This window comes from Paramormyrops kingsleyae, chromosome 23 (genome assembly GCF_048594095.1).
Source record: "Paramormyrops kingsleyae isolate MSU_618 chromosome 23, PKINGS_0.4, whole genome shotgun sequence".
NCBI classification, from domain to species: Eukaryota; Metazoa; Chordata; class Actinopteri; order Osteoglossiformes; family Mormyridae; genus Paramormyrops; species Paramormyrops kingsleyae.
The window spans coordinates 20,200,305-20,224,786 of NC_132819.1; the positions used below are offsets into that span (position 1 = coordinate 20,200,305).

Sequence of the window (24,482 nt, forward strand, 5' to 3'; positions counted from 1 at the left end):
TTGGGTCCAGCTTCCCTCCGCGGTCCATCCGAATAATTTGGGAAAAGCTGTAGCGACATCTGCAGAGTAGGAGTACTAAGCAAATGGAGAGCGAAAAGCGCCTTTATTTTATTACTGGGAGACGGAAAGCGGACTTGTAAACCGAACATGTTACTGTGCTTGCTCTATGTAGTTACTGAGTTTTCTCTATTGATAAGTGAAATGCTCAACTTTCATTTGGTGGTTTCATTTTTCATTTTCCTAATATGCACAAAATCGATATTCAATAGTTTTGACGGCTGCGGTTTCTCCCAGTTTAGGAAGCGGAGGTCGGAATAAGGAAAAGGAGCCGTCGAGGCTCGGGTGAAACTTCAGGATGAATCAACTTGGATAACCTGAGGGAGATGCTGTTAGCTTATAGAAATGAACAGCAAATGGTATCAGCTTATAAAAATTTATAGCGAAACGCTGTCAGCTTATAAAATGAGCAGTAAGATGTCTGATTATAGAAATGAACACCAAAATACTGTCTAGTTATAGAAATGAACAGCAAAATGCGGTCAGATGTTAGAAATGAGCACACAGCATTGAACAGCTAAATTACGGTGCTGGAGACATAAGCTGAAGCCCTGAGATGAATGGTTTGGATGGTATCACTGGTGTGAGACCCGCTGGCTGCTCAGTTACAGGTCAGCGTTTACCTGAGGTGGCTGCATCATGAGAACAGTGATCCCTGCTGGTCGTCGGCACTTACTGCACTTAACAGGTCACTCTGTCTCTTTGCTGGGTCACCCTCTCCAGATAGGAGTAGGGCTGTGTTATAAGTGGCAGTATCACTGACCATTTCATTACAATCCAGAGAAAGGCAGTTATTTTAATAAATATTTTTCAAGAAGCCCCAGAGACTTGTGATTCATAACTTTAATTAAAAAGCAGACAAAAATAAATAGTGAAAACAAAGGCTTCTTTTGCATGCAGCCTTCCTTTGCTCAGGGATGTTCTGGCTGTCTTTGCAAGCAGATTTGGGTAATTCAGGTCCAGAGAGTATAAATCCAGACCGGGATTTTGTTTCAACCAACCAGTTGAGTACTCTGTGACTGTGACTCTTTATACTCAACTGGTTGGTTGAAACAAAATCGTGGTCTGGATTTTTACCCTCTGGACCTGAATTATCCAACTCTGTTTGCAGGTCACCATCTCCATAGTAGGGTGGATTTCTTTCCTCCGAGACATGGGTCACGCTCATAGCATCCGCTGTGTATAGAAACTGGCAGCAGATTCAGAAGGAACTCCACATACGAGGAACTCCAAGTGGAATTAAATGGAAATCTGTGAGTGCAGTCTCACATCTACTTGTGCATCTCGAAGCAGGATATTTATGGCAGGGAAAGCTGTTAAAATGGAGGGAATGACTGTCTGGCTGCTGTCACACTGTGACACTTGGGCCCCCTTCCTGATATGAGAAAGACATGAAAATTGAAGAGTAGATGGCAAACTGAGGGAACCATGACACTGCTGTAGAACATCTGCTCTAAAAAACACAACATAAAGGACATATTTACAGTAAGGACCTTCAGCTGAATACTGGTTAAGATGTCATCAAGCCTATTTACTTAAAGTTATGTTCTTCCAATAGAGGGAACACTGGGCTTCTTCGTGGATTTTATAATAATACAAAATAATTTACCATTATAAAACAACATTAACAGTACTAGAGCTCTCAAATATGAATTTCACGACCCAAAGTCGGCACAATGGAAATCAATAGCATCTTTTGTTACAGCTTGTGAGCTTGTGATTTTTCAGAAGCGATAAGGTGTCAGGCTGATAGCTGCATGTGATCAAACCGCAATCCTGAAAACGAGTTTACTCTAAATTTGCCCCCCATATGCATTTCTCAGATCCCCCATCTGTAACAAAACAAAACATTATTGCAATGATTGACAATGATTCTCATCTTCTGATTTATATATCCTCATATGCTGTTGTAGTGAGTGATGTGGGGATGTCCTTTTGAAGATTAATCGCCCTCTCGTTTCTTCCACTGCTGTTTCCCGATCCGGTCCTTGGGGACTCCCAGTCCAGGTTTTCGCTCCCTCCCAGTTCTCCACCACACATGCACGGCACTCCCTCGGAACGCCCTACCCGGTTCTTCAGGCATGTTCATTTTCACAATGACTGAGTCCAGGAATGATGCAGGGGTGAGGTTCCATTCACACATGCATCTTAAAATTACTGAGGGATGATCGGTAGATCAATGTGAGATGAATGTTCGATTTTTACTGCACCACCTTGATAGTACACAGGGAGGTCATGAGAACAGGATTTGATGGGACAATGACAGGAATATGACTGGATGGGTGAGGAATTAACAGGGCATATGGAAGTATCTGAGAGCATTTAATTAAACAACTGTTTGTCCTCCACAGCATTATATTATTTTCTATCATATCTCTGTACTCTAGCATTATTCTTAAGAACACAACGGATCTTAAGCATGTCATTCAATTATTTGTAGGGACATGGTGGATCATACAGTAAGTATCTTTCAGTTATTGGATTATAAGCGTGCGGGTTTATTTTGTACAAAAAACCTTGGAAACAAAGCTTGATACAGTAACATATGTGTTGTAAACATTAATAGACGAATTCCAATATCTAGATGACGACAGGCACTACAGTCAAACAAAAACAAAGGTAGATTGTTTCAGTGGTTTCTGCAGAGCATCATTTTATTCTGCTGTTCAGAAAGCCTTATAAAAGCAGAGGAACTGAGAAGAGCAGGGCAATATAGTTCTTCCTATCAAAGCCCATCGTGTTCAGGCAGGGGGTTTAGGGGGCGACCAGTGAATCGCCTGCGCAGCTGCGGCTGCAGGCACCCGGAGGAATCAGCATCGCAAGTGTGCTCTACCGGGGAGGGAGGACGCAGGAGGTGGGAGTACCTGGAACCAGCCCAGGGGGGGTCCAGAGGGGGAAAGAAATACCTGAAAGCACGGAGAACACACACAGGACAGGAATAGACAGAACGGAGACGAGGGAAATAAGGGCAACAGCAAAGGAAAAAAATGAAGAGAGAGATTGAAATTACAAGGAGAAATGAGGGAGGCTAATGAAACAACAATGGCTGGAGAGGGAAACTGAGGAGGAGGTGAAGAATGAGGTCTTTTGCCAGCATGCATGGGGGGGGGGCAGGGAGTGGAGGGGAGGAATGAGATTTTCAACCGCCATCGTATCCCAACACAGTAAGTCATGCCTATGGAGTCTCCCTGTTGACTCCTCATTATACACGATGGATCGTACTGAAGCACCTTCATCCCTTTAAAGTCTAACGAGCAACACATTCCTAAAAAAAATACAGCTCCCATTCAAAGTAATTATCTCTAAACCAACGTGGAAGAGCTTGTTCATGTCGCATCTGAAAGGATCCAAGATGGCTTCCCGGATTACACGCCTGCTGAGCCGGTTCCTCTATTAGAACCCAATCCTTCCGAGATCCAAAACAAATTAACGACACTGTGCAGAGCCCTCTAAAGTCACTCTTAAGATACTTCACTGAAATTCTGAGTAATGGTGGAGATGGAAACCTGACTGAATGAGTGTAGAAAAGGACTAGAGAAGAAGCTTAAGACACCGCAGTGACAATAACAAGAAAGGGAACAAGTACAACACGGAGAAGTTTTTATTGCATAAATCTATTCAGTTCTGGTCTTTATTTTAAACATACAAAAGAAAACACCAAGAATCTGTTAGGACACTAAATCTTTTGTTTCCCCAAATCTTTATTCAAAAAGTCCTCTGAAGACACTTTCTCACAAGGTTGCTAACCAAGGAGAGTTCACTGATGACCTCCCCTTTCCTGACACTGTTGTCAATGTACAAGACGGCGAACAGAAGATCATCACACAGGTAAATGTGGAGAAACAGCAAGTAAGAGTTACTCTTCAATTATCCAGCTCAGGGCTGGTGCCTTCATTCCCACTGGGGTTCAACATCCGTCGTCTGGTACCGAATTTAAACTATTACACTGTTAATTTAGCTCTGAAGTCATCAGAGCCATAAAAATGTCGGTGCTAAACCGGAAGAAAGTGGAACGTCTTCTGTAAATTTGAAATGGTCCCTTGTCTGAACAGAACTGGGGGGGGGGGGGTGGAAAAAAAACCTTTGATCCGCGTTTTGTGAGCGGACAGACGCGCCCCACCCTGCATTAGTAATACGTGGGCTGGTGGAATGGCTTTGGGGAGGTCGGTCTGCGCAGAGGGGGGGAAAAGGGGGCCCTCTTCCCGTTCCTGTGTGTGCATACAACAAGCAGCAAAATGGGAAATTACCCCTTTAGCCTGGGAGCAGCTGAGCTTTCTTTCTGTTAAAGGGGACATGACAGGAGGAGAAGGGAGGGCGGGTCATTGGCCAGTATCCAGGGGGTGAGAGGTCACAGCAGACAGGGTCAAAGGTCACAGAGACATCGACTGCAGGTACCAGCCGGGCCATGGCGACCGGGCGAATGACATAATCCAGCAAAAGGATTCTGGCAACTTTAAAGTCATAGCCTCATAAAAAAATGAATCATCACTGCCTTTATTAACATGCTCTGTACAGCTCGTCATATGCAAGGCCAAATTCTGAAGACCAAGAGAACAAAAGTTCTGAAACTTTAAAAAGGTTAAAAACCCCTTCATAGAAGAAATTAGACTGTAAACAGTCTGTTTAGAGCAGGATTCTTGCCCTGGTGGTTTTAGCTCGTTTTCAACATGGGGTAACAGTACTGGGGTCCCTGCGTTTAGAACACAGGGCTTCTGCCATGAGCGAGGCCGTCTGGCCCGGCCCAGCTGGTACACGGGTCATGAATGTCGTTTTATCATCATCGCCAAACCGGGGAGTGTTACCACTGAAACGGCGCAGCCTGCCCCTGCTTACCTCGTCATTTTTTCTAGTTAATGCCAGCAAGGGAGAATGAACTGTATCGACTTAGTAACTCTTTTCATGAAATATAGGCATATCATTCCAATTGGCTAACATCCATAACCCTTAATATCACATACAATGGTATATTAAAGTTACAGAATGAAACAGTAATTATCCTTAAAAATCCACATTGACGCCCCATCGAAAAAGGTGCTGTATGCCCATTACCAGTGCCAGTTGTAGTAGCCTGGTCACACCTGACAAACTCACCGTGGTTTTTTACAGGGCACACTGCATGTCAGAGGACAAGACTACCGGTACAACACAGAATATTCCGGTGTCAATATGAACATGGTTCTGGGGTTTGGAGCGACATTCCCCATGGGACACCTACCTTCCCACCGAGGTCCCGTTAAGGGAATTCTGAGAGGCTGCAGCCAAAGTGCCCCCCGCAGAGCCGAGGGCCCCGGGCTGCCCGGAGGAGCCGTTCCCAGGGCTGCCGTCCCCCTTCAAGATCCCTGTGCATTTCCAGTTGTCCATGTAGTTCGCTGGATGGACAGGGAAGGGGCAGAGTAAAAGACACCTCACATCTCCACGGCAACCGAGGGCCCAGTCTGTCACATGTAAACAACATGGAACCAAAGGCATGGGATAGCGAGTCAAACGTGCGGCACTGGGGGAGGAAAGCAGCACGGAAACGGACCCCACCTTTCCAGAGACGCACGCAGCCGTCGTCCCCCGAGGAGGCCAGCAAGGTGCTGGTTATGTTCCAGCTAACTCGCCACACCTGCGAGTTGTGATTGTCGAACTGGGCCACGATCTGCACCTCGAACTTCGTGGGCCCGGTGGACGAGGAGATCTCCTTCCTGCAGAGCCCCCCCCCCCCCCCCCACATGAGAATGCGGGTTAAGCCCTCAAATCCAGAATTACGGGCCCCACACGGTAAGTCGGGGGGCAGGTTTAGCGGCAGGAAATAGGGCCTCACCGCAGCGGGATGAGCTTGAAGATGCGCACGTCCTTGGTGGCTATGGCCAGCACGTGGAAGGAGCGGCCCAGGTTCGGGGCGAACGCCACGTCGTGCACGGGGTCCGTCACGGTCACCAGCGTCTCCGCCTTCGCGTACTTCCTGCCCGACCAAAAGAGCAGATACATCAGCAGACCGGAGCACGCGGTTAAAAACCAGGAGTGAGAGATACGCGGAGAGGAGAGAGAGGCACCGACCGCGTGTTCTCGCTGTACTCGTAGATCTGGACCTTGCCGGTGTACGTCACGCTGCTGTCGTCGCTGCCCACCGCGATCATGGGGGGATGGGCGCGGGAGCTGCATGCCGCACAAACACAGTCTCAGCAGGAAAGTCTCCCTAATAGTGCTGAGGACAAGCTTTTAACAAGGAATAGTTTGCGCTGAATTTCCAGCTTGGGATCAGCGAAGTATTTGTCTATACAGACAACTAGATACTGGATCTATATAGATCACAAGGTAAACGACCAAAGCACATCAATGCTGGAAACTTAAATGGAAAAAAAGAAAATCATTCAGCCTTCCTGAAACTGTACGCATTCTTATATATGATCAGCACTCAGAACCAGACCACACCCCAACCCAAAGATGGCCAAAGGGAGAGCGGGAGGAGCACAGCCCTACCTGGAGGGGTTCCAGGAGATGCAGCTGCAGCTGAGCTTGCAAGAGATCTCGTGCTGCAGGGACCACTGGCTGAGGTTCATGACATCCGGCGCCTCGTAAATGCGCACCACACCGTCAGCCGAGCACGTAGTCAGCATCAGGCCCATGTGCTTGGGGGCAAACTTCACGTCTGTCACCGAGGTGCGGCTGTCCACCAGCGTGGTGCGTTTGATCTGTACAGAAACGAGCCGGAAAGCGCCGTTCCTGAGACCTGCTGGTGCAAACAAGCAGCCCGCCCCGGGTCCCTGGGTCTTACCCAATGGCTCTGGCCTCTCTGCTTGTCATTGGACTCGCCGACGATCTCCTCCCACACGGCGGCTGTCCGGTCGAAGGAGCAGGAGGCCAACACCTGCCCGAATTCGGGGTGGGCCCACGTCACCCTCCACACCGAGCCGCTGTGAGTCTGCACAGGCATTCACGCATCAGGCAGTCCAGCAGGCAGAAGCGGACTAGCCTCAAACAACTTAACTCCAGCTGCTTTCCCTGAGATTTCTTGTTAAAAGGACCCTAAAGGAACACCACAACCCCCACCCCCCTTACCTTCCAGCTGGCTGTACAGTGCCACTCCCCGCTCTCTGTTTTGTCCCACACCTAACATAAAACAAAAACAGTGGCAGCTTATAGACACAGATATACAGAGTTTTATTGTCATATGCACAGAAAACAAGTTTCGCTGTGCAATGAAATTCTGACTTTGGACATCCTCCTTTCACCACAGAAAATAGAATAAGAATATAAATAACATAAATGCATAAATAAACTAGTAAGGTGTCATGCTTACAATCCAGCGAAAAGTTTAAATGATCGTTCACAGGTGAAAGTGTTTATTGCAGTAGTGTAACAGAATAATAGTACAAAACTGAAAGCCTCAGGTTTGGGTATACGTACAAAGCCACGTGATCATATAATTAGCTTCCACATGCAGTACCACCAGCCACTATTAGGACATTTTCTATACCAGGACTTTATGCATGCTACTTGTAAAATCCTGAGTAATTTATTTAGTCAATTAGTTTACAAACGGCTGCCCACAATTCTTATAGGCACCGAAGTAAACTGCACGTCTTATTTCGCTCATTTGTCATGGGGGATGTTTCAGCGCCTCGGTGCTGCGCTGCGGTGTATGTCAACAGTGCCTGTGCATAAACACAAGGATCGGATTGTACCTTCACACTTTGATCACTGGAGCAAGTCGCCATTCTCCGGCCATGGAAGTCGTAGGAAACATCGTGGATGAGATCTTTATGATCGGCCGCAATACTTCGAGCTACGAACATTTTTAGACGACACGGAATATTTTTTTTCTCTTGGAAAACCCTCAGTGAATCAGGCTTTTTTTTATAAACTGGCTGACATTTCTAAAACACGAGGTTTGTCATCCAGCGTTAAGCATAGAGACCAATGCCGCCACTTCTAGTTCTTCTTCGGCGAGGTTTATAGAGGTAAGCGACTTCCTGGTGGGGCTCGACAGCGCCACCTACTGTGCCGGAGAGTTGTAAGGTTAGATGCGGGATCCACAGCGCCGATCAGTTTCCATCCTTGAAAGCAAATATCCCTCTACAAAAAAGGATGTTGATAGCGCCTTCCTAAGGAACTACAACATTATGGCGACTGCGACATTTAGTTGCAAAGTGGGTCCCATATGTTCCGTTGTTGCGTGGAATAATGCAGAATCAGATTCACCTTAGAATATATATGATGTAAGAAACAAAATATTCAACAGAACTTCGTCCTGGAAAGAATCGGAATTATTATCTATTCAGCATGTTCTGTGTTATTTGTAAATATAAAGGCCCACCTTCTTGATAATTGACCAATGAAACTGTTTAGTAGCTGCAGCGCTACAGTTATTGCGGAAATATTGGCCTTTGACAAGCTTATATTGAAAAACAACGGCCTAAAGCCCAAATGTTGTATCTTGCAATTACAATTGTTTTATTAACCGTTTCATACTTGTGACGTTAAAAATTGCATTTTTTCCCCAAGATTACGATGTTAAATGTATCTCTTAAAAATGTTTTTTTAAAAAAACAGATAGTTGCCGGCGCCGAATGAGAGCGCGAGTACGTGTTGTTCTCGCGCCTCGCGAGGATCTCCCGTGTTTCTGTTGTGCGGCGGGAGGCCCAAGCACATTCTACCGCGCATGCGCAGCAGCACCACTTTCGTTGTCAATGTCAGTTATCACTGGTACGCAGTTTGTTCCTTTCTGTTCCGGTAAATGGCTGGACTGGATGATGAGCAGTGAAAGAAAACATCAGTAATTATCATAATAACAGCTGTATTTCTAAAACACCGCTGTATTCAACAATATAACATGGAGCAGGAGTTTGAGGACATGGATTCGGAGGGCCGGTGGCAGAATCTGTACCTTGTGAGTAATGTGTGTGAATCTTTATCGGAGTCAGTTGTGCTTTCGGTTTTGTTTAGATACACTTAAACTCTTCGTGCCGAGGTTGAAGGCCCTCAGCTTATATCGGTAACGCGCAGCATGAGGTAAGGACGCAACTTGAATTCGTAGCGCAAGAGATCGAGCGGTCGGTGGCGAGCGTGGCGAGGACGCGCACCAGGAATTGGTGGATGACGCTGAGTTGTCATGTTTGAAATAACCATCCTGTCGGGAACCACACGCTGCCCGTACGCGCTCACTTGCTGATAGGCAGGTTTGCTAAATGATGAGGATTCCGGCCGCCTAAACGGGGCTTTTACCCCAGGCATGTGGGGCCCTTGACCCCAGCGGAGCGCCCGGTAGTACCGGGGTGGCCCGGTCTTCTTCGCAGCTGCCAGACACCGCGCTTAGCGTTTTCTGTAAAGTCCATCTTTCCTTCTGTAATAAAGAGCTCCACGCTGCATAATTACAACAGTTTTAACTGGTTATTGTCATAAAACAATACTGTCAGTCCATGAATGTAAAGTCATTCGTGAATTGTTTATAGACATGGGATTTTCTGGCGAGTACTAGTAGCGTCTGACGTTACTCTGTTTAGGATTCATGAAAATAAGGTTTCCAACTCTTTCATACAAAGCAGTTACAGAGGGAAATGTAACAGCAGGTGTGTAGTTAGAGATGAATGGATCAGGGGCTGAATCTTGGGGGGGGGGGAGGTACTGATGGCAAACTATTCATGACTTAAGCCAATTAATACACATTATTGGTGGTGGGGGCTAAAGGGCCCCTAAAATAGGCCAGACAATGTCCCTGTATAACACTAAAGATAGATTTGATCTTTTTTGTCCCTCAGGAAATTCGCAACCAGTCCCATGAATGTCCCTACAAGGTGGCCAAGTATCCAGAGAACCGGAACCGAAACCGATACAGAGACGTCAGCCCATGTGAGGCGGGGGGCCGCGCCGGGGGGCGATGTGTGTCGCATGGGGCATCTTTATGCTGGGACTAGCAGCTGTAGCTTGTGAGAAACTCATCTTCATTTCATTTTTTAATGATTCCTGTAGTAAACCCCTTGTTCTTCCCTCCTAGTTGATCACAGTCGGGTTAAACTAGAAAATACAGAAAATGACTACATCAACGCAAGTCTCGTTGTGATGGAGGAAGCTCAAAGAAGTTATATTTTAACTCAGGTAAGAGTTGAATCAGGGCCTCTCATTCAGGCTGATTGTAGTGATGGGTCAGTCCTGCCCATCCATCCATTTTGATTGGCTGTGTGTGTTATTAAGCTAAAAATGATGATCCTGATTGGCTACAGTCACAATTTGACTGACCAATAACTTACAGGTATTTAAAAAAATTCAAATATAATTCGAAATGTGGTACAGATGTTTACTTGGAGGAAATGGTTTAAAATAGAATAGTTAAGTTCCTCATTTATTGCATATATCCTAAAAATCATGGTCTTGATATTAATACGTAAGGTTCAAAAGTTTTGAACTCAACTTTTTAAAGAAACAGTCAACTGATAATATATGCAGTGAATATTTCAGTGTGGTAGAAATAATATTTAAGGCAGACAGCTGAAGATGGCATGTAAACAAAAAGAAGAATTGTAAGGCCTTTAAGGTGGGGGGGCAGCCTGTGGTCCACCACCATGACCTGCGTCTTTGCTTAGAATGATGGTGGCTGGTTCTGAGGTTTGTTTTGCAGTCTAAAAAAACAGGATATATATACATTGTCTGAGTTTAGCTTGTAGTGTAGCTGAAATCAGGCTGGCCACTGGATGACCACAGTGAATGGGAGTCACAGGACAGGCTGGCTTGTGGAAATCTCAGCATATGCTGTCTCTCTGAATCTCCAGGGTCCACTCAGAAACACCTGCGGTCACTTTTGGCAGATGATCTGGGAGCAGAAGACCAAAGCTGTGATCATGCTTAGCAGGGTCATTGAGAAAGGATCAGTGAGTACCGGGCTTTTCTTTTATGAATGACCCAAACCAAAATCACAGTGCGTACACAATAACAGTGACCATAGCAGCTGCAGTGATGAAGAGTGCAGTTATCGTGTCACTGACTGCAGAAGAGTGAAAGTACAGCTTGGATCAGGCTGAGCGCTGGTCATTGGGACAAATGTGTGGCTCTGAGCACTGGTCATGTGTTCAGATCTGGATCTGAGTGTTGGTCACGGGTCTTGATCAGTCAGGGCCGCTGTAGCCCCAGTAAGCACATGAGGCACTGTCCTGTCCTGGAAACGGATCCAGCTATGCAGATAAAACCTTTTAGATACTTAAAATGACCGGGAAACACAGGGCGGTCAGTACACGTCTTCCAAGCTCTGGTTTTCATGAAGCTGCGACAAAGGAGGATTTGATGAAGAGATTGTGCTCATATCCCATTTTGGGGTGCAGGCAGAATACAGCACTGGACCACATCAGCAGTTAACAGGAACTTCAGAAATCAACAGGGAGAGATGATTTTTGATAAATTGTAGGTTCCAGTTATGTTTTTTTTTCACTTCCCTTGTCATAATTGTGTTGGTTGGATTAAAGGAAGTGGAAAGAACAGCATATAGATATATTATCTACATGTCGCATCTGTCTGTAGCCTGGAGCCATTCAGTCTGCATTCACTCGCCTTTTTCTGGTTCTTATTTCTGCTAGGTCTCATACTGCAGGGTCGTAAATTGCTGTGTTTGTTTCATTCTTCCTCCGTATATCTGATTAATGGTGTGTCACTGCTGTGCGTGTTTGGGCGCTGACTGTGCCGGACGACTCATGTTCGCTCTCGTTCTGATATTTATCTGTCCCCTCCAGGAAAAATGCGCACAGTACTGGCCGACACGTGATGAGCGTAAGATGTCCTTCAGGGACACACGCTTCCTGGTGGTACTGGAGTCTGAAGACGTCAAGTTCTACTACACAGCGCGGGTTCTGAAGCTTCAGAACATGAATGTGAGTTGTGGGGCAGAACGTCGTCCCTTTTTCGCTGGGTCCATCTTTATGGTCCCTCCATGTGCTTGCTTTACGTACGGACAGAGGTGCAGGGATATTACTGTGCCTGTGTGACCGGCAACTTTGTCCTGGGTTTGCTGACCTCCTTCTCATTAATCTGCTCAGACCGGGGAGAGCAGGGATATTTACCACTACCATTACACCACCTGGCCTGACTTCGGCGTTCCGGAGTCTCCCGCCTACTTCCTCAACTTCCTGTTCAAGGTCCGAGCATCAGGCTCACTGGGGACGGAGCACGGACCCGCGCTGGTGCACTGCAGTGCCGGGATTGGCCGCTCTGGGACGTTCGCGCTGGTCGACACCTGCCTCGTCCTGGTGCGTCGTTTTCCGCTGCTTGACCCCACAACATAATGCTTCCTAAACATGCCGGGGCTGTTTGCACCGCTCAGCTTTACCTGAGATGCTGCAGAATGCATTACGCTTCATTAATATAATTTAGCTGTGTTCTGTCTGGAATGTGCATCTTTTATTAACAATGTTACACCTGGGACCAGATGGAACTTAGGAAAGATCCCTCATCTGTAGACGTGAAGAAGGTCTTACTGGAGATGAGGAAGTACCGCATGGGCCTGATCCAGACCCCCGACCAGCTGCGCTTCTCCTACCTGGCTGTGATCGAGGGCTCCAGGTTCATCATGGGGGACGTGTCCGTCCAGGTGAGCGAGCACCACAGGGTTTCAGGCTGCTCTATCCAGCGCTCACGTCTGCATGGAGGCCCAGGATGAGAAGGTAAAATCCCCAGGGTGTCCCTCTCTTCTTCAGAAACGATGGCAGGAGCTCTCCAGAGAGGATCAGGAGCCTGCGTCGCATTCTCCTCCCCCTCCCCCACTTCAGCCAGCCAAGCGGCCCTCAGATAAGCTCAATGGCATTCGGGGGCCCTACCTGGGGGAAGGGGTGGAGCCGGAGCTAGACAGAATACCCTCCACAGATGTGTCCTGCAGACAACAGGATGCTGACGTGAGCCCGGGCAAGTAAGTTCCCTCCGGGCCCAGGGTTTGGGGGGGGGGGGGGGAGTACGGCCCTCCTGAAAGGAGAGGGTTGTGGGAGCAGGGTCTCCGCACTGACATGTGGCTGCATCTCACAGCGTTCGCAAGCGGAAGAAAGAAGAGAAGAGCATGAAGGTCCAGCCCAACAAGCTGAGGAGTGAGCCTGAGAGGAAGAGGAAACGGTGAGACTAAAAGGCATCAGCCATCCTGCTCTGTGCCTGGTAGGATGTCTGGCTCCTGGAGAACCTTTCTGTGAAAGCTGTGCTCTTCACCGTTGGAGGGGTCGCCTGCTCATACGAGGGGGTCTGCGTCACTCGATTTAGCCATCAGCACTACTGTGGACTGATAGCTTGTTTGGACTGGGGGGTGGGAAGCCATGGGGAATTCTCAGTAATGACAGCGGCGTATTTTCCAGGAAAACTCCATTTGTGGATGGGGGTGGGACCTTTAAACCTCCAGCTGAGAATCTGTGATTGGGGCAGCTTTCATTAGCCGTTGAGTTGGACCGTTTGAAAAGATCCTGTTGGCTGTGGTTCTACCCGCCACCTTCCTGTCTGACATTGTTGATGATCTCTTCTGGGAATACTGGCGAGGGGCAGGGGGAGCCTTCCCCAGCACAGCTTTGATTCGCTTCAGACCCCGAGGAGGTGGTCCTGAGAGCAAGACCCACATGATGGTACTCTGGGGGTTTCAGATGCCCTTTGTAAACACACCGAAGGGGTTTACAATTACTGTGAACTCTCTGCGTTTCTTCTATTTTGTGTGAGAACAGGACTGCCCTCTGCCTCGTACTCACGCAGTCCTTGCAGATCTGTTTATAAAGGTTTGAAAAGCCATTGCACTATATGTATGAATGAGATCAGTTATCACGGTGTGTCTGTGAGGGTGCATGACGCGTCATGAGCAGTTAAATACCCTGGCCAGGGTTGATAATGGGATTGTTAGAACGTTATGGTAACCAGCTGTTTATGTTTCTGCTATAAGTTATATCTTTACTGGGTGAATTGCCTAATTAGATGATAAAACTTAGGCCATCCTTTGAGGGAGCTTGTTTGTTGGCTGACTGCTGAGCAGGCTGTCAGTCTGGTGCTTTCTAGATGATTGTTTTACTGGCAAATTTAATTTATGTTCTAAATTGAATTTCAGCCTGCTTCGTTTTGTGATTGGCTGTGGTGGGCTTCGCCGTTTTGTGATTGGATGATGCACAGACGGTCTGCTCACGCGGTTGAGGATGTGCTTTATCTGCCCCATAAATGAACAGATACGCCAGGTCATGGCACATAAGTGTCAGAAGGTTGCTGTGAGAGGCTGTCGTCCAAATGTGGTGGATCTCTGGCCACTTTGCTCAGGTCGGCAGGTCGTATCCCAGGTATGAAGGTCTGGGAGAGGCTCATTGCCGTCCAGACCTGAGTCTTCTGTGTGTCCAAAGCATGCACTACCATTGTAGATTACAGGCAGGGTGTCCTCACGGCTTAATGCTGCAGATTAAAAACACTGACACGCTTGTGGCGTGCTATGCGTGTTTGTGCTTTTTCACACTGAAAATTCGCTGCAGTCCTCTGCAGTGACTGAGGCAGGGATACAGACCCCAATGCATCTGCAAGGAAGCTGCCATCACACACTCACGCCTACACAGCCGCAGGTTTTTCCCCATCCTTTCCCCTTGGTGTTGCTGACGGGGCTCCTGGCTGCTGGCCCTCGGTGACCCTGCATTAAATATCGTCATGGAGAAAGACAGCAGCGCAGAAGCTGTCTGTCTAGATAATAGAAGTCATACCTCTGACTGTCAATTTGACAGGGAGAATGTGACCCCCACCCATCATGGGGCTTTCTGTTGACTGCATGGAAACACTGCAGTTCTCTGAAGAGCATGCAAACTCTGCCTGTGACACCAAGGGGCACGGCTGAAGCTGCTCTTCCCTCTGCCGTGTGTGTGTGTGTGTGTGTGTGGGTGCATATATGCGTGGCAGGGCCAGGACAGCAAACACCTAACGGGCATGGTGAATCCAGCGGGCAGTAAGACGACACCAGCGGGAATCCAGTCCATCCCGGGGGGCCAGCCGCACACACCCCTCCAAGCGTTTACAGCGTTAACTTCAGCAATCTGCGGACGAAGAACACTTTCAGTGGGCCTCAGCCCACATGGGTCACGACGCTCACTCTCAGGTCTGCTTCTTTCCCATGCTTTCCACACCCATATTTTTACAGTTTCCCCTCAAACGGTGAATTATATACTATTTTTGTAAGAACTTACATTTCCTACAGTTTAAGTTGTAAAATGTTTGTTAGAAGCAGATTTCACAAGTGTACATACTGTACCTTTTCGAATACTTTTTGAAAGAAACATATTTTTGATTGTGTGAAAGACAGACTTGTCTGGTTTTAAAGAAAATTGAGTTAATGGCCATGTTCTCCTTGGAATAAAACCTACTGTTTGGAGAATAAACAAACTTTGTAATATTTAGCTCAAGAATACCTGACTCCTGTCATGTCTGTTTCTACCATTGAACCAAGCCTCGCTTAGGAATATGTTGCAATCATACATGCGCAGTTTCAGAATGATTCTCAGGGCTGCTGATTCCTACAGGTCATGGGGATGCACGTCTTTAACTCCAAAATGATTCTCTAAACACAGTTGCAATTTTACTACAAACTTTATTGAAGCGCTTCCAAAATGCAAGCAGTGCTACTTTGTCTTAAACCAGGGTGACCACAGGGCTCCATGGTGACACACGACAGCCAAAGCTGCTGTACATGAAGGTGCTCTGCATGACCCAGGCTAGCTGTCAGCACACTGTGGGCAGCATCCTAGCCTCAGCCATGTGCCACAATACGCAGCTCAGCAAGTTCAGAAGATCGCAGGGGGGATCCCACTGCCGAAAAGCAGCCTCCAGGACCCTGGGACCCTCCACTGGGTTGACATCTGGCTCTGGGGATGGGAGGGGTTACAAGTCAGTTAACAGAATTCCCAAGTTGGCCTAGTTAACAACTCTAACACATTCCACCATTGCACCATCAAACTCCCAACCTCATCTAGAACAGGGTAAGCCTGTCCCAGGAAGTGCATGATACAGGGCAGGGGGCGTGTTCCCCGTAATATGTAACTTCGCAAGGGTGATGCAGTGGTTGACGCTATTGCCTCACACCTCTGGGACCAGGGTTCAAGTCTCTGCCATGCATGTGGAGTTTGCATGTTCTCCCCAGGTATTCTTGTTCCATCCCCCCCCCCCCCCAGTTCAAAAACGTGAGGTTAATTGGAGTTATCAAATTGTCCGTAGGTGTGTATGTGAATGGTGTGTGCACCCCATCCTGAGTTGTTCCCTGCTTTGCATCTGTAGGCTCCAGGATAGACTCGGGAGCCCCATGACAAGCGGGTACAGGAAATGAATAAATAGATTTCATTGGGATTCATTCATTACCACCCCCCAATATCAAACACTCTCTTATGCCCTTGACCCCAGAAATCATTGTAACAAAGATATCGAATATCAATTTAAAATTTACTTTAAACTTTCTCTCTCACTGGTGTATTCTCCAAAGGGGATCCGGTCTCTTACACATCACGGGACATTATGGATGTTAAGACATGGTAAATCAATCTATCACACAAGCAGAGCATTTGAGGAACACTTACAGGTTTGTCCACTAGATGGAGCCAGTCATTAAGATAATTCACCAGAGCAAATGCATCAGGGATGTTGTCACCTTCAGAGCAGAAGATCAGAAGAACTGCCATTTTGATGCCTTCTGAACAACTGTAAAAACATTTATTGCAAATAAATTTTTTTGCCATCTAAGTTCAAATTCCTACTATCCTACCAAATCTTATTACAATCAGCTCACTGTGAGAGTGTGGTAACCATGTACTCTGTCATACCCGTCTGTGTAAAGGCCTTTAGTGATCCCGCCTCCTGGGATGTAAAGACGCTTGTCTGAGTCATTGATCCCTGGGAAAGCAGACACCTGCTCTATCTCCTTCCACTCAAGCGTATTTAGCTGGGTTCCAGCCTCCTGTTCCAGGACTGGGCTGAGCAGGTACCGCAAAGGTGCGCTAAACACAAAGGAAGATGACCACTGAGTTGTAAATATCTTTCTGTAATCATCAGCTTCAATACCAGCATGGTACGAAGTTTTCAGACAAAACTGCGCTGTACCCAAGAAGCTGCTGATCATCTCTCTGGTAGGCATGGCTGCTGGACAACACGACAGTCCTGTCAAAACCACTAGACTTGATCCAAGACAAGATAAGTTTCCGGAACTTTCTGGACTTTCTCTAAAACAGAGAATGAATAGTCAATCTGAACTTGCCGAACATAATTATAAACAGCTGAAAAAACCACAAGATGCCAAAATTATACAACATGAAAACAACGCAATTATTTCTCATTTGTGCAATCCAAATGTTACAATTTTTCTGTAAATGTAGAAAATTTGTCAAATCTGAGGTTTCCAAACCAGGATTTTAAATAAACAGATAATTCTCAGGGAGTTTGTGTAGCATGTCTCACCTGTACGAAAGGTGCCCGTATCTGAAGTACAGCCAGTTTCACGTCCGGTAAACAGTAAACTGCGTAAGCAGAATAAACACCTCATGTGTGGACATGTGCATGGGGTCTGGATCACATCATCGGATTCGGATTGAAACTCTACGCACCTTCCGCGTTGGTGCTCAGTTCGGCCGCGTCGTCCGCACATGTCGGATATGGGTCGTTTCCAGCCATGGGAATCAAGCAGTCGGTATGGATATAACCTACTCGGGGCATCCCAAGGGTCGAGATGATCAGGTCCGTGGCTAGCTGACCCACATTCCCGACGGAGACTGCTGGCTGTTGAGAAATATGACTAATATGACAACTGTACACTGATGACATTTGGTTCAAAATAAACAGGAACAGCGAAAAAAAATAACAGCATTTACCATTATGAGGGTGAAGCCTCGAAAAGAACTCGGTATGCTTTCAGTTGCAATAAACATGTTTTAATATTAAATTTATTGCCAGCTATGTTACATGTAAACTAGTCAGTAACAAATTCAACAGCTGAGTCCAACTTCACTTTCATTTCAACCGTGCCGATTCCTCGAAGGGGTCCTTCGCGCTGGCCGATGACGTCATACGTTAGGGACACCTTCTGATGTGCCGTAAGGAAATTAATAAAGTCATGAACGTGCGCCCGAAATAGCATACTTATTTACTATGTAATCGGTGAAATATAGTATGTGAAATGAGCAGTATGTCCGAATCCACATTATAAATGAAAATGGATTTGTTGGACAAAAAAATGTAATAATACTTTTAAAGAAAAAAAATCATTAGCTCCATCTATCCAGCACAAAGAAATAGGTATTAAAGAAATTATGTAAATATGGGGGGTACCATAAGAATACACAGCAAACACTAGGGTAATGCCAGAGAGACCATAAGACTACACAGAAATAATAAAACATAGCAGAAGGGGAGGAAAACCTAAAACTCGGAAAATACACCAAGTCAAGAACACTAGGAAACAAAAAAGCCTAATAAACATAGAACAGGGGAGATTGCTCTCAAACCCAGAACTGGATGGTACAGCCTCTGAAGCCACATGTTCAGCCCGGTGAGCTATGCAGCAGCCCACTCAACAGGACAACACACAAGGGCTAAGGTATACAAGAGGGAGGGAGGGAAGGAGGAAAACAGAATGACCAGCAACACATGCTGGCCAAATGTGCGCAGGTTTTCAGACTCCTCCACACCAGACTCACTTATCCATGTCGTTATGGATCTTGCTTTGTGCACTGGTGCAGTCATGTTGGAACAGGAAGGGGCCATCTCCAAACTGTTTCCACAACGCTGGGAGCATGAAATTGTCCAAAATGGCTTTGAATGCTGCAGCATTAAGACTTCCTTTTACTGGAACTAAGGGGCCAAGCCCAACCCCTGAAAAACAACCCCACACCATAATCCCCCCTCCACCAAAATTTACAGTTGGAACAATGTAAGTACCATTCTCCTGGCAACCACCAAAACCAGATTAATCCATCAGATTGCCAGACAGAGAAGCATGGTTTGTCATTCCAGAGAACACATCTCCAATGCTCTGGAGTCCAGTGGCAGCATGCTTTACAATTAGAATTTGTTCTTTTTTTTTTTAGAATTAAGTGATTAATTATCATTGTTGACACACAACACCGAAATGTGTTCTCTACATTTAACCCATATGTTACAATGTGACATAGCAGGGGGCAGCTAATGCAGCACCCAGGGAGCAGTATCTTGCTCAGGGTACCTCAATGGTGCCTTGCTAGTTGGGGATTCAAACCTGCAATCTTTCAAATATGAGTGCATTTCCCCTAACCATTAAGCCACCACAGCCAACACTTTGCAATACACTTGGTGATGTAAGGCTTGGATGCAGCTACTCGGCCATGGAAACCCATTCCATGAAGTTCTCTATGCAATGCTCTTGAGCTACTCTGAAGGCCTCATGAATTTTGGAGGTCTGTAGCTATTGCCTCCGCAGACAGTTGGCGACTTCTGCACACTGTGCGCCTCAGCATGTGTTGTCCCCGCTCAGTGATTTTACCTGGCCTACCACTTCGTGGTTGAGTTGCTGTTGTTCCCAATTGCTTCCACTTTGTTATAATATCACTAACAGTTGACCATGAAATATTTAGTAGCAAGGAAATTTCACGACTTATTGCACAGGTGGCATCCTATCACGGTACCGCGCTAGAATTCACTTAGCTCCTGAGAGCGACCCATTCTGCATGCCTAGGGCTTGCTTTTATACACCTGTGGCTATGAAAGGGATTGGAACACCTGAATTCAATGATTTGGAGGGGTGTCCCAATACTTTTGGCAATACAGTGTATCCATATAATGTGTGCTTTACAAAAAACACATATGATTAATATATCTCATTAAATAATTATAAGTTTTTTTTTCTTACAGTTTTTATTTGGAGATCCCCATACTCTCCGTTAGAATGGTTTATTCTCAACTAACAATCCGGTAGGCAGACGCTCACTTCCAGTCACGCGAGTAAAGACACAGTGAGAGCGGTGAAGAGCTGTGAGCGCGGAAGCACGGTGCATCTACCGCGGTAAACATACTTTGCAGTCCCCCAGCCTGAAATCTGCCGATATTATACTTCGCCTTTTTATTTGCAAATGCGAATAATTAAAAAAAATAATCACAAAAAACTGGTCCAACCAGGCTCCGTACATGATACAGGGCAGGGGGCGTGTTCCCCGTAATATGTAACTTCGCAAGGGTGATGCAGTAGTTGATGCTATTGCCTCACACCTCTGGGGCCAGGGTTCAAGTCTCTGCCATGGTCCATGCATGTGGAGTTTGCATGTTCTCCTTATGGTCACATTGACCTCTATGGCCAATTGTAATTGCAGGAGATCTAATAGCAAAACACCTAAAAAGTGACCATAAGGACCAAACTAGGCTGATATTGTGTCAGGGTCAGCTCCTGTTGTCCCACTCTGTGTCCCTTCCCCGTTTGGCCTGAAGGCATTGCTGACCATCCTGTCCCTGAATGATTCATTCAATGGTAATGAGCAATAGATTTTGTTTGTTGAAAATTTATTAGGCCTATTTGTATGTTGAAAATATATTATTATATTATAAATTTGTAAATGCATTATGCACGTCATTTTCACTTTCACCAGAAAGCGTGGTGGCGCTACCGTCCTAAACCAAACTCCACTCTTCGTTAACAAATTTGCTCGGATCAGAAGTAATTGAGAATAGGCCTATGTCTTCCAGTCTGACAGCATGGGGTGCATACCTGTCAAGTTTTGGATTTGAAAATAAGGGAAATTTTCCGGCACCCACCGCGAGCCACCCCAACCAAGCTCCAGTATCCCTTACATTTTAAGACAGGTGTACGAGAAATCTAAAATAACCACTTGTCATTTACATTTTATTTTCATTACACATTTTCTTTTAATTTCTCATGTTCACTCATGTGGCTCTCTGGCATTCACTAATGACTTATTATACAGATTTGTTGCAGACTTTGTATCCTTGTTGAAGCCGTCACAGAAGGTGAAAATAACGTTGTTGTTGGCACACAGCATTGCCATTTTAACCTCCGCATTTATGACCTGGTTAATGTTGTAAATGACCTGCAGACTGTTAATGTTGTAAATGACCTGCAGTCTACTGCAGGTGGCAGTTCTCACGAGGCTACTGACAGTTCAGTTTGGAGAGGCAGAGGAATTTTTTTTTTAATTATATTGTAATACGGGAGATTTACGGGAAAATACTAATACGGGAGGACGGCGGGAAAGAGGGGTAAAATACGGTAGTTTCCCGGCCAAAACGGGAGACTTGACAGCTATGATGTGATGAAATCCTCAACAATCGGTATATAGGAAAAACTTTCTCTCTAACAGCTATTAATTAATGCATTGCATGCATATTACATGGCATAGGGGCAATGCACTAAAGGGTTAATAGCTCTGGAACAAGATGGGACAGCCATGTCCCATGAAGTGTGCCTTGATCAGTGGACTCTGGGGGACAATGCACACCCCTTAGATTTTCAGAATAACTTTCACTCTAACAGCTATTAATTAATACATTGTATGCATATTACATGGCTTAGGGGCAATGCACTAAAGGGTTAATAGCTCAGGAACAAAATGGGACAGCCATATCCCATGAAGTGTGCCTTGATCAGGGGACTCTGGGGCACAATGCACACCCCTTGGATTTTCAGAATAACTTTCTCTCTATCAGCTATTAATTAATACATTGTATCCATATTACATGGCATAGGGGCAATGCACTAAAGGGTTAATAGCTCTGGAACAAAATGGAACAGCCATGTCCCATGAAGTGTGCCTTGATCAGGGGACTCTGGGGCACAATGCACACCCCTTGGATTTTCAGAATAACTTTCTCTCTATCAGCTATTAATTAATACATTGTATGCAAATTACATGGCATAGGGGCAATGCACTAAAGGGTTAATAGCTCTGGAACAAAATGGGACAGCCATGTCCCATGAAGTGTGCATGGGTCAGTGGACTCTGGGGGACGATGCACACCCCTTGGATTTTCAGAATAACTTTCTCTCTAACAGCTATTAATTAATACATTGTATGCATATTACATGGCTTAGGGGCAATGCACTAAAGGGTTAATAGCTCTGGAACAAAATGGGACAGCCATGTCCCATGAAGTGTGCATGGATCAGTGGACTCTGGGGGACAATGCACACCCCTTGGATTTTCAGAATAACTTTCTCTCTAACAGCTATTAATTAATACATTGTATGCAAATTACATGGCATAGGGGCAATGAACTAAAGGGTTAATAGCTCTGGAACAAAATGGGACAGCCATGTCCTATGAAGTGTGCATGGATCAGAGGACTCTGGGGGGCAATGCACACCCCTTGCATTTTCAGAATAACTTTCACTCTAACAGTTATTAATTAATACATTGTATGCATATTACATGGCATAGGGGCAATACACTAAAGGGTTAATAGCTCTGGAACAAAATGGGACAGCCATGTCCCATATATTGTGCATGGATCAGGGGAACCTGGGGGACAATGCACAGCCCTTGCATTTTCAGATTATTTTTGTCTGTAATAGTTATTTGTTAATATATTGCATCCACTTAAAGTGCAATGGGGCAACACACTAAAGGGGTAATAGCTCTGAAACAAAATGGGACAGCCATGTCCAATTGAGTGTGCTTTCATCAGTGGAGTCTGGGGGACAGTGCACACCCCTTGGATTTTCAAGATCACTTTCTGTCTAGCAGTTGCAGGGTTGAAAAACATGCTTAACAATTAGGCACATCTGCAAATGTCAGCATGTACTTCCAAATATACAATTTTCCCTCATGATCTGTTTTTTCTTCTTTCAATTTTTATCATGTTTAGAAGTTGCTCTTCACTAGTAAAACAGCTCAGTGTATGACTAAATTTCAACATTTGAGAAGACATTTTTAATAAATTATATATATATATATATATATATATATATATATATATATATATATATATATATATATATATACACACACACACACACACACACACACACTGCCCAAAAAAATTAAAGGAACGCTTATTAATCAGAGCATAGCATCAAGTAAACTAAAATTCTTGGATATTCATCTGGTCAGTTAAGTAGCAGAGGGGGTTGTTAATCAGTTTGGTGTTAATGAAATTAAGAACAGGTGCACTAGAGGGGCAACAATGAGACGACCCCCAAAACAGGAATGGTTTACCAGGTGGGGGCCACTGACATTTTTCCCTCCTCAACTTTTCTGACTGTTTTTTCACTAGTTTTGCATTTGGCTACAGTCAGTGTCACTACTGGAAGCATGAGGTGATACCTGGACCCTACAGAGGTTGCACAGGTAGTCCAACTCCTCCAGGATGGTGCATCAATACGTGCCATTGCCAGAAGGTTTGCTGTGTCCCCCAGCACAGTCTCAAGGGCATGGAGGAGATTCCAGGAGACAGGCAGTTACTCTAGGAGAGCTGGACAGGGCCGTAGAAGGTCCTTAACCCATCAGCAGGACCGGTATCTGTTCCTTTGTTCAAGGAGGAATAGGATGAGCACTGCCAGAGCCCTACAAAATTACCTCCAGCAGGCCACTGGTGTGAATGTCTCTGGCCAAACAATCAGAAACAGATTTCATGAGGGTGGCCTGAGGGCCCGACGTTCTCTGGTGAGCCCTGTGCTCACTGCCCGGCACCGTGGAGCTCGATTGGCATTTGCCGTAGAATACCAGAATTGGCAGATCCAATACTGGCACCCTGTGCTTTTCACAGATGAGAGCAGATTCACTCTGAGCACATGTGACAGATGTGAAAGGGTCTGGAGAAGCCGTGGAGTACGTTATGCTGCCTGTGACATTATTCAGCATGACCGGTTTGGTGGTGGGTCAGTGATGGTCTGGGGAGGCATATCCATGGAGGGACACACAGACCTCTACAGGCTAGACAACGGCACCTTGACTGCCATTAGATATCGGGATGAAATCCTTGGACCCATCGTCAGACCCTATGCTGGTGCAGTGGGTCCTGGGTTCAACCTGGTGCACGACGATGCCCAGCTTAATGTGGCGAGAGTATGCAGGCAGTTCCTGGAGGATGAAGGAATTGATACCAATGACTGGCCCCCATGCTCACCTGACCTAAATCCAATAGGACACCTCTGGGACATTATGTTTCGGTCCTTCCAGTCTGCACCTGAGACTGTCCAGGAGCTCAGTGATGCCCTGGTCCATCTTATTATTGTTATACTTATTATTATTATTATTATAACAATTAAAAGGGATAAATACTTTTACTTATCCAATATTTGTTACTCATAGTCCAGGCTATATTCCTATTGATATTTTCAATGTTCCAAATGAACTCGGACCACAAAGTGGCAACGTTATGCATCAGGATTCGGGTGTATTTATTATTCCACTTTTAATCTTTTGTTAATAACATTTATTGTGACATCTTTTCAAGATGTTGGCATCCTGTCAGGTGTGCTGCAATCTTGCAGTAGTTTAAGAAGACCTAAA

The 24,482-nt window shown here is 45.8% G+C and overlaps 3 protein-coding genes across 8 annotated transcripts; 1 reads left to right on the forward strand and 2 right to left on the reverse strand.

The window, feature by feature from the left end:
* Positions 1-2,366: 2,366 nt before the first annotated feature.
* seh1l (SEH1-like (S. cerevisiae)) lies at positions 2,367-7,906 on the reverse strand. Of its 3 annotated transcripts, none has more exons than XM_023828471.2 (9): positions 7,728-7,906; positions 7,102-7,152; positions 6,818-6,964; positions 6,523-6,734; positions 6,100-6,198; positions 5,864-6,004; positions 5,587-5,744; positions 5,273-5,426; positions 2,367-2,963 (listed from the first exon to the last, which is right to left on the reverse strand). In XM_023828471.2, exons 1-9 carry the CDS (start codon positions 7,836-7,838, stop codon positions 2,783-2,785), a joined length of 1,254 nt encoding a protein of 417 aa, XP_023684239.2. In that variant the 5' UTR covers positions 7,839-7,906; the 3' UTR covers positions 2,367-2,782. The 3 variants fall into 3 exon arrangements, with proteins under 3 accessions (XP_023684239.2, XP_023684246.2, XP_023684255.2); XM_023828478.2 differs by lacking the exon at positions 2,367-2,963 and adding an exon at positions 3,644-4,265; XM_023828487.2 differs by lacking the exon at positions 2,367-2,963 and adding an exon at positions 3,644-4,336.
* Positions 7,907-7,921: 15 nt separating this feature from the next.
* On the forward strand, positions 7,922-15,416 carry ptpn2b (protein tyrosine phosphatase non-receptor type 2b). Of its 4 annotated transcripts, XR_011984898.1 has the most exons (11): positions 8,685-8,932; positions 9,801-9,891; positions 10,037-10,137; positions 10,809-10,907; positions 11,760-11,897; positions 12,063-12,272; positions 12,452-12,613; positions 12,720-12,928; positions 13,042-13,125; positions 14,205-14,312; positions 14,914-15,416. XR_011984898.1 is itself a non-coding variant. In XM_072705464.1 (10 exons), exons 3-10 carry the CDS (start codon positions 10,102-10,104, stop codon positions 14,245-14,247), a joined length of 981 nt encoding a protein of 326 aa, XP_072561565.1. In that variant the 5' UTR covers positions 7,922-8,003; positions 9,801-9,891; positions 10,037-10,101; the 3' UTR covers positions 14,248-15,416. The 4 variants fall into 4 exon arrangements, 3 of the variants coding, with proteins under 3 accessions (XP_072561565.1, XP_072561564.1, XP_023684342.1); XM_072705464.1 differs by lacking the exon at positions 8,685-8,932 and adding an exon at positions 7,922-8,003 and having other exon boundaries at positions 14,205-15,416; XM_072705463.1 differs by having other exon boundaries at positions 14,205-15,416.
* Positions 15,417-15,578: 162 nt separating this feature from the next.
* Positions 15,579-18,063, reverse strand: psmg2 (proteasome (prosome, macropain) assembly chaperone 2). The gene is made up of 7 exons (XM_023828595.2): positions 17,862-18,063; positions 17,598-17,769; positions 17,452-17,510; positions 17,098-17,216; positions 16,821-16,994; positions 16,578-16,698; positions 15,579-15,872 (listed from the first exon to the last, which is right to left on the reverse strand). Exons 1-7 carry the CDS (start codon positions 17,916-17,918, stop codon positions 15,792-15,794), a joined length of 783 nt encoding a protein of 260 aa, XP_023684363.1. The 5' UTR covers positions 17,919-18,063; the 3' UTR covers positions 15,579-15,791.
* Positions 18,064-24,482: the final 6,419 nt, after the last annotated feature.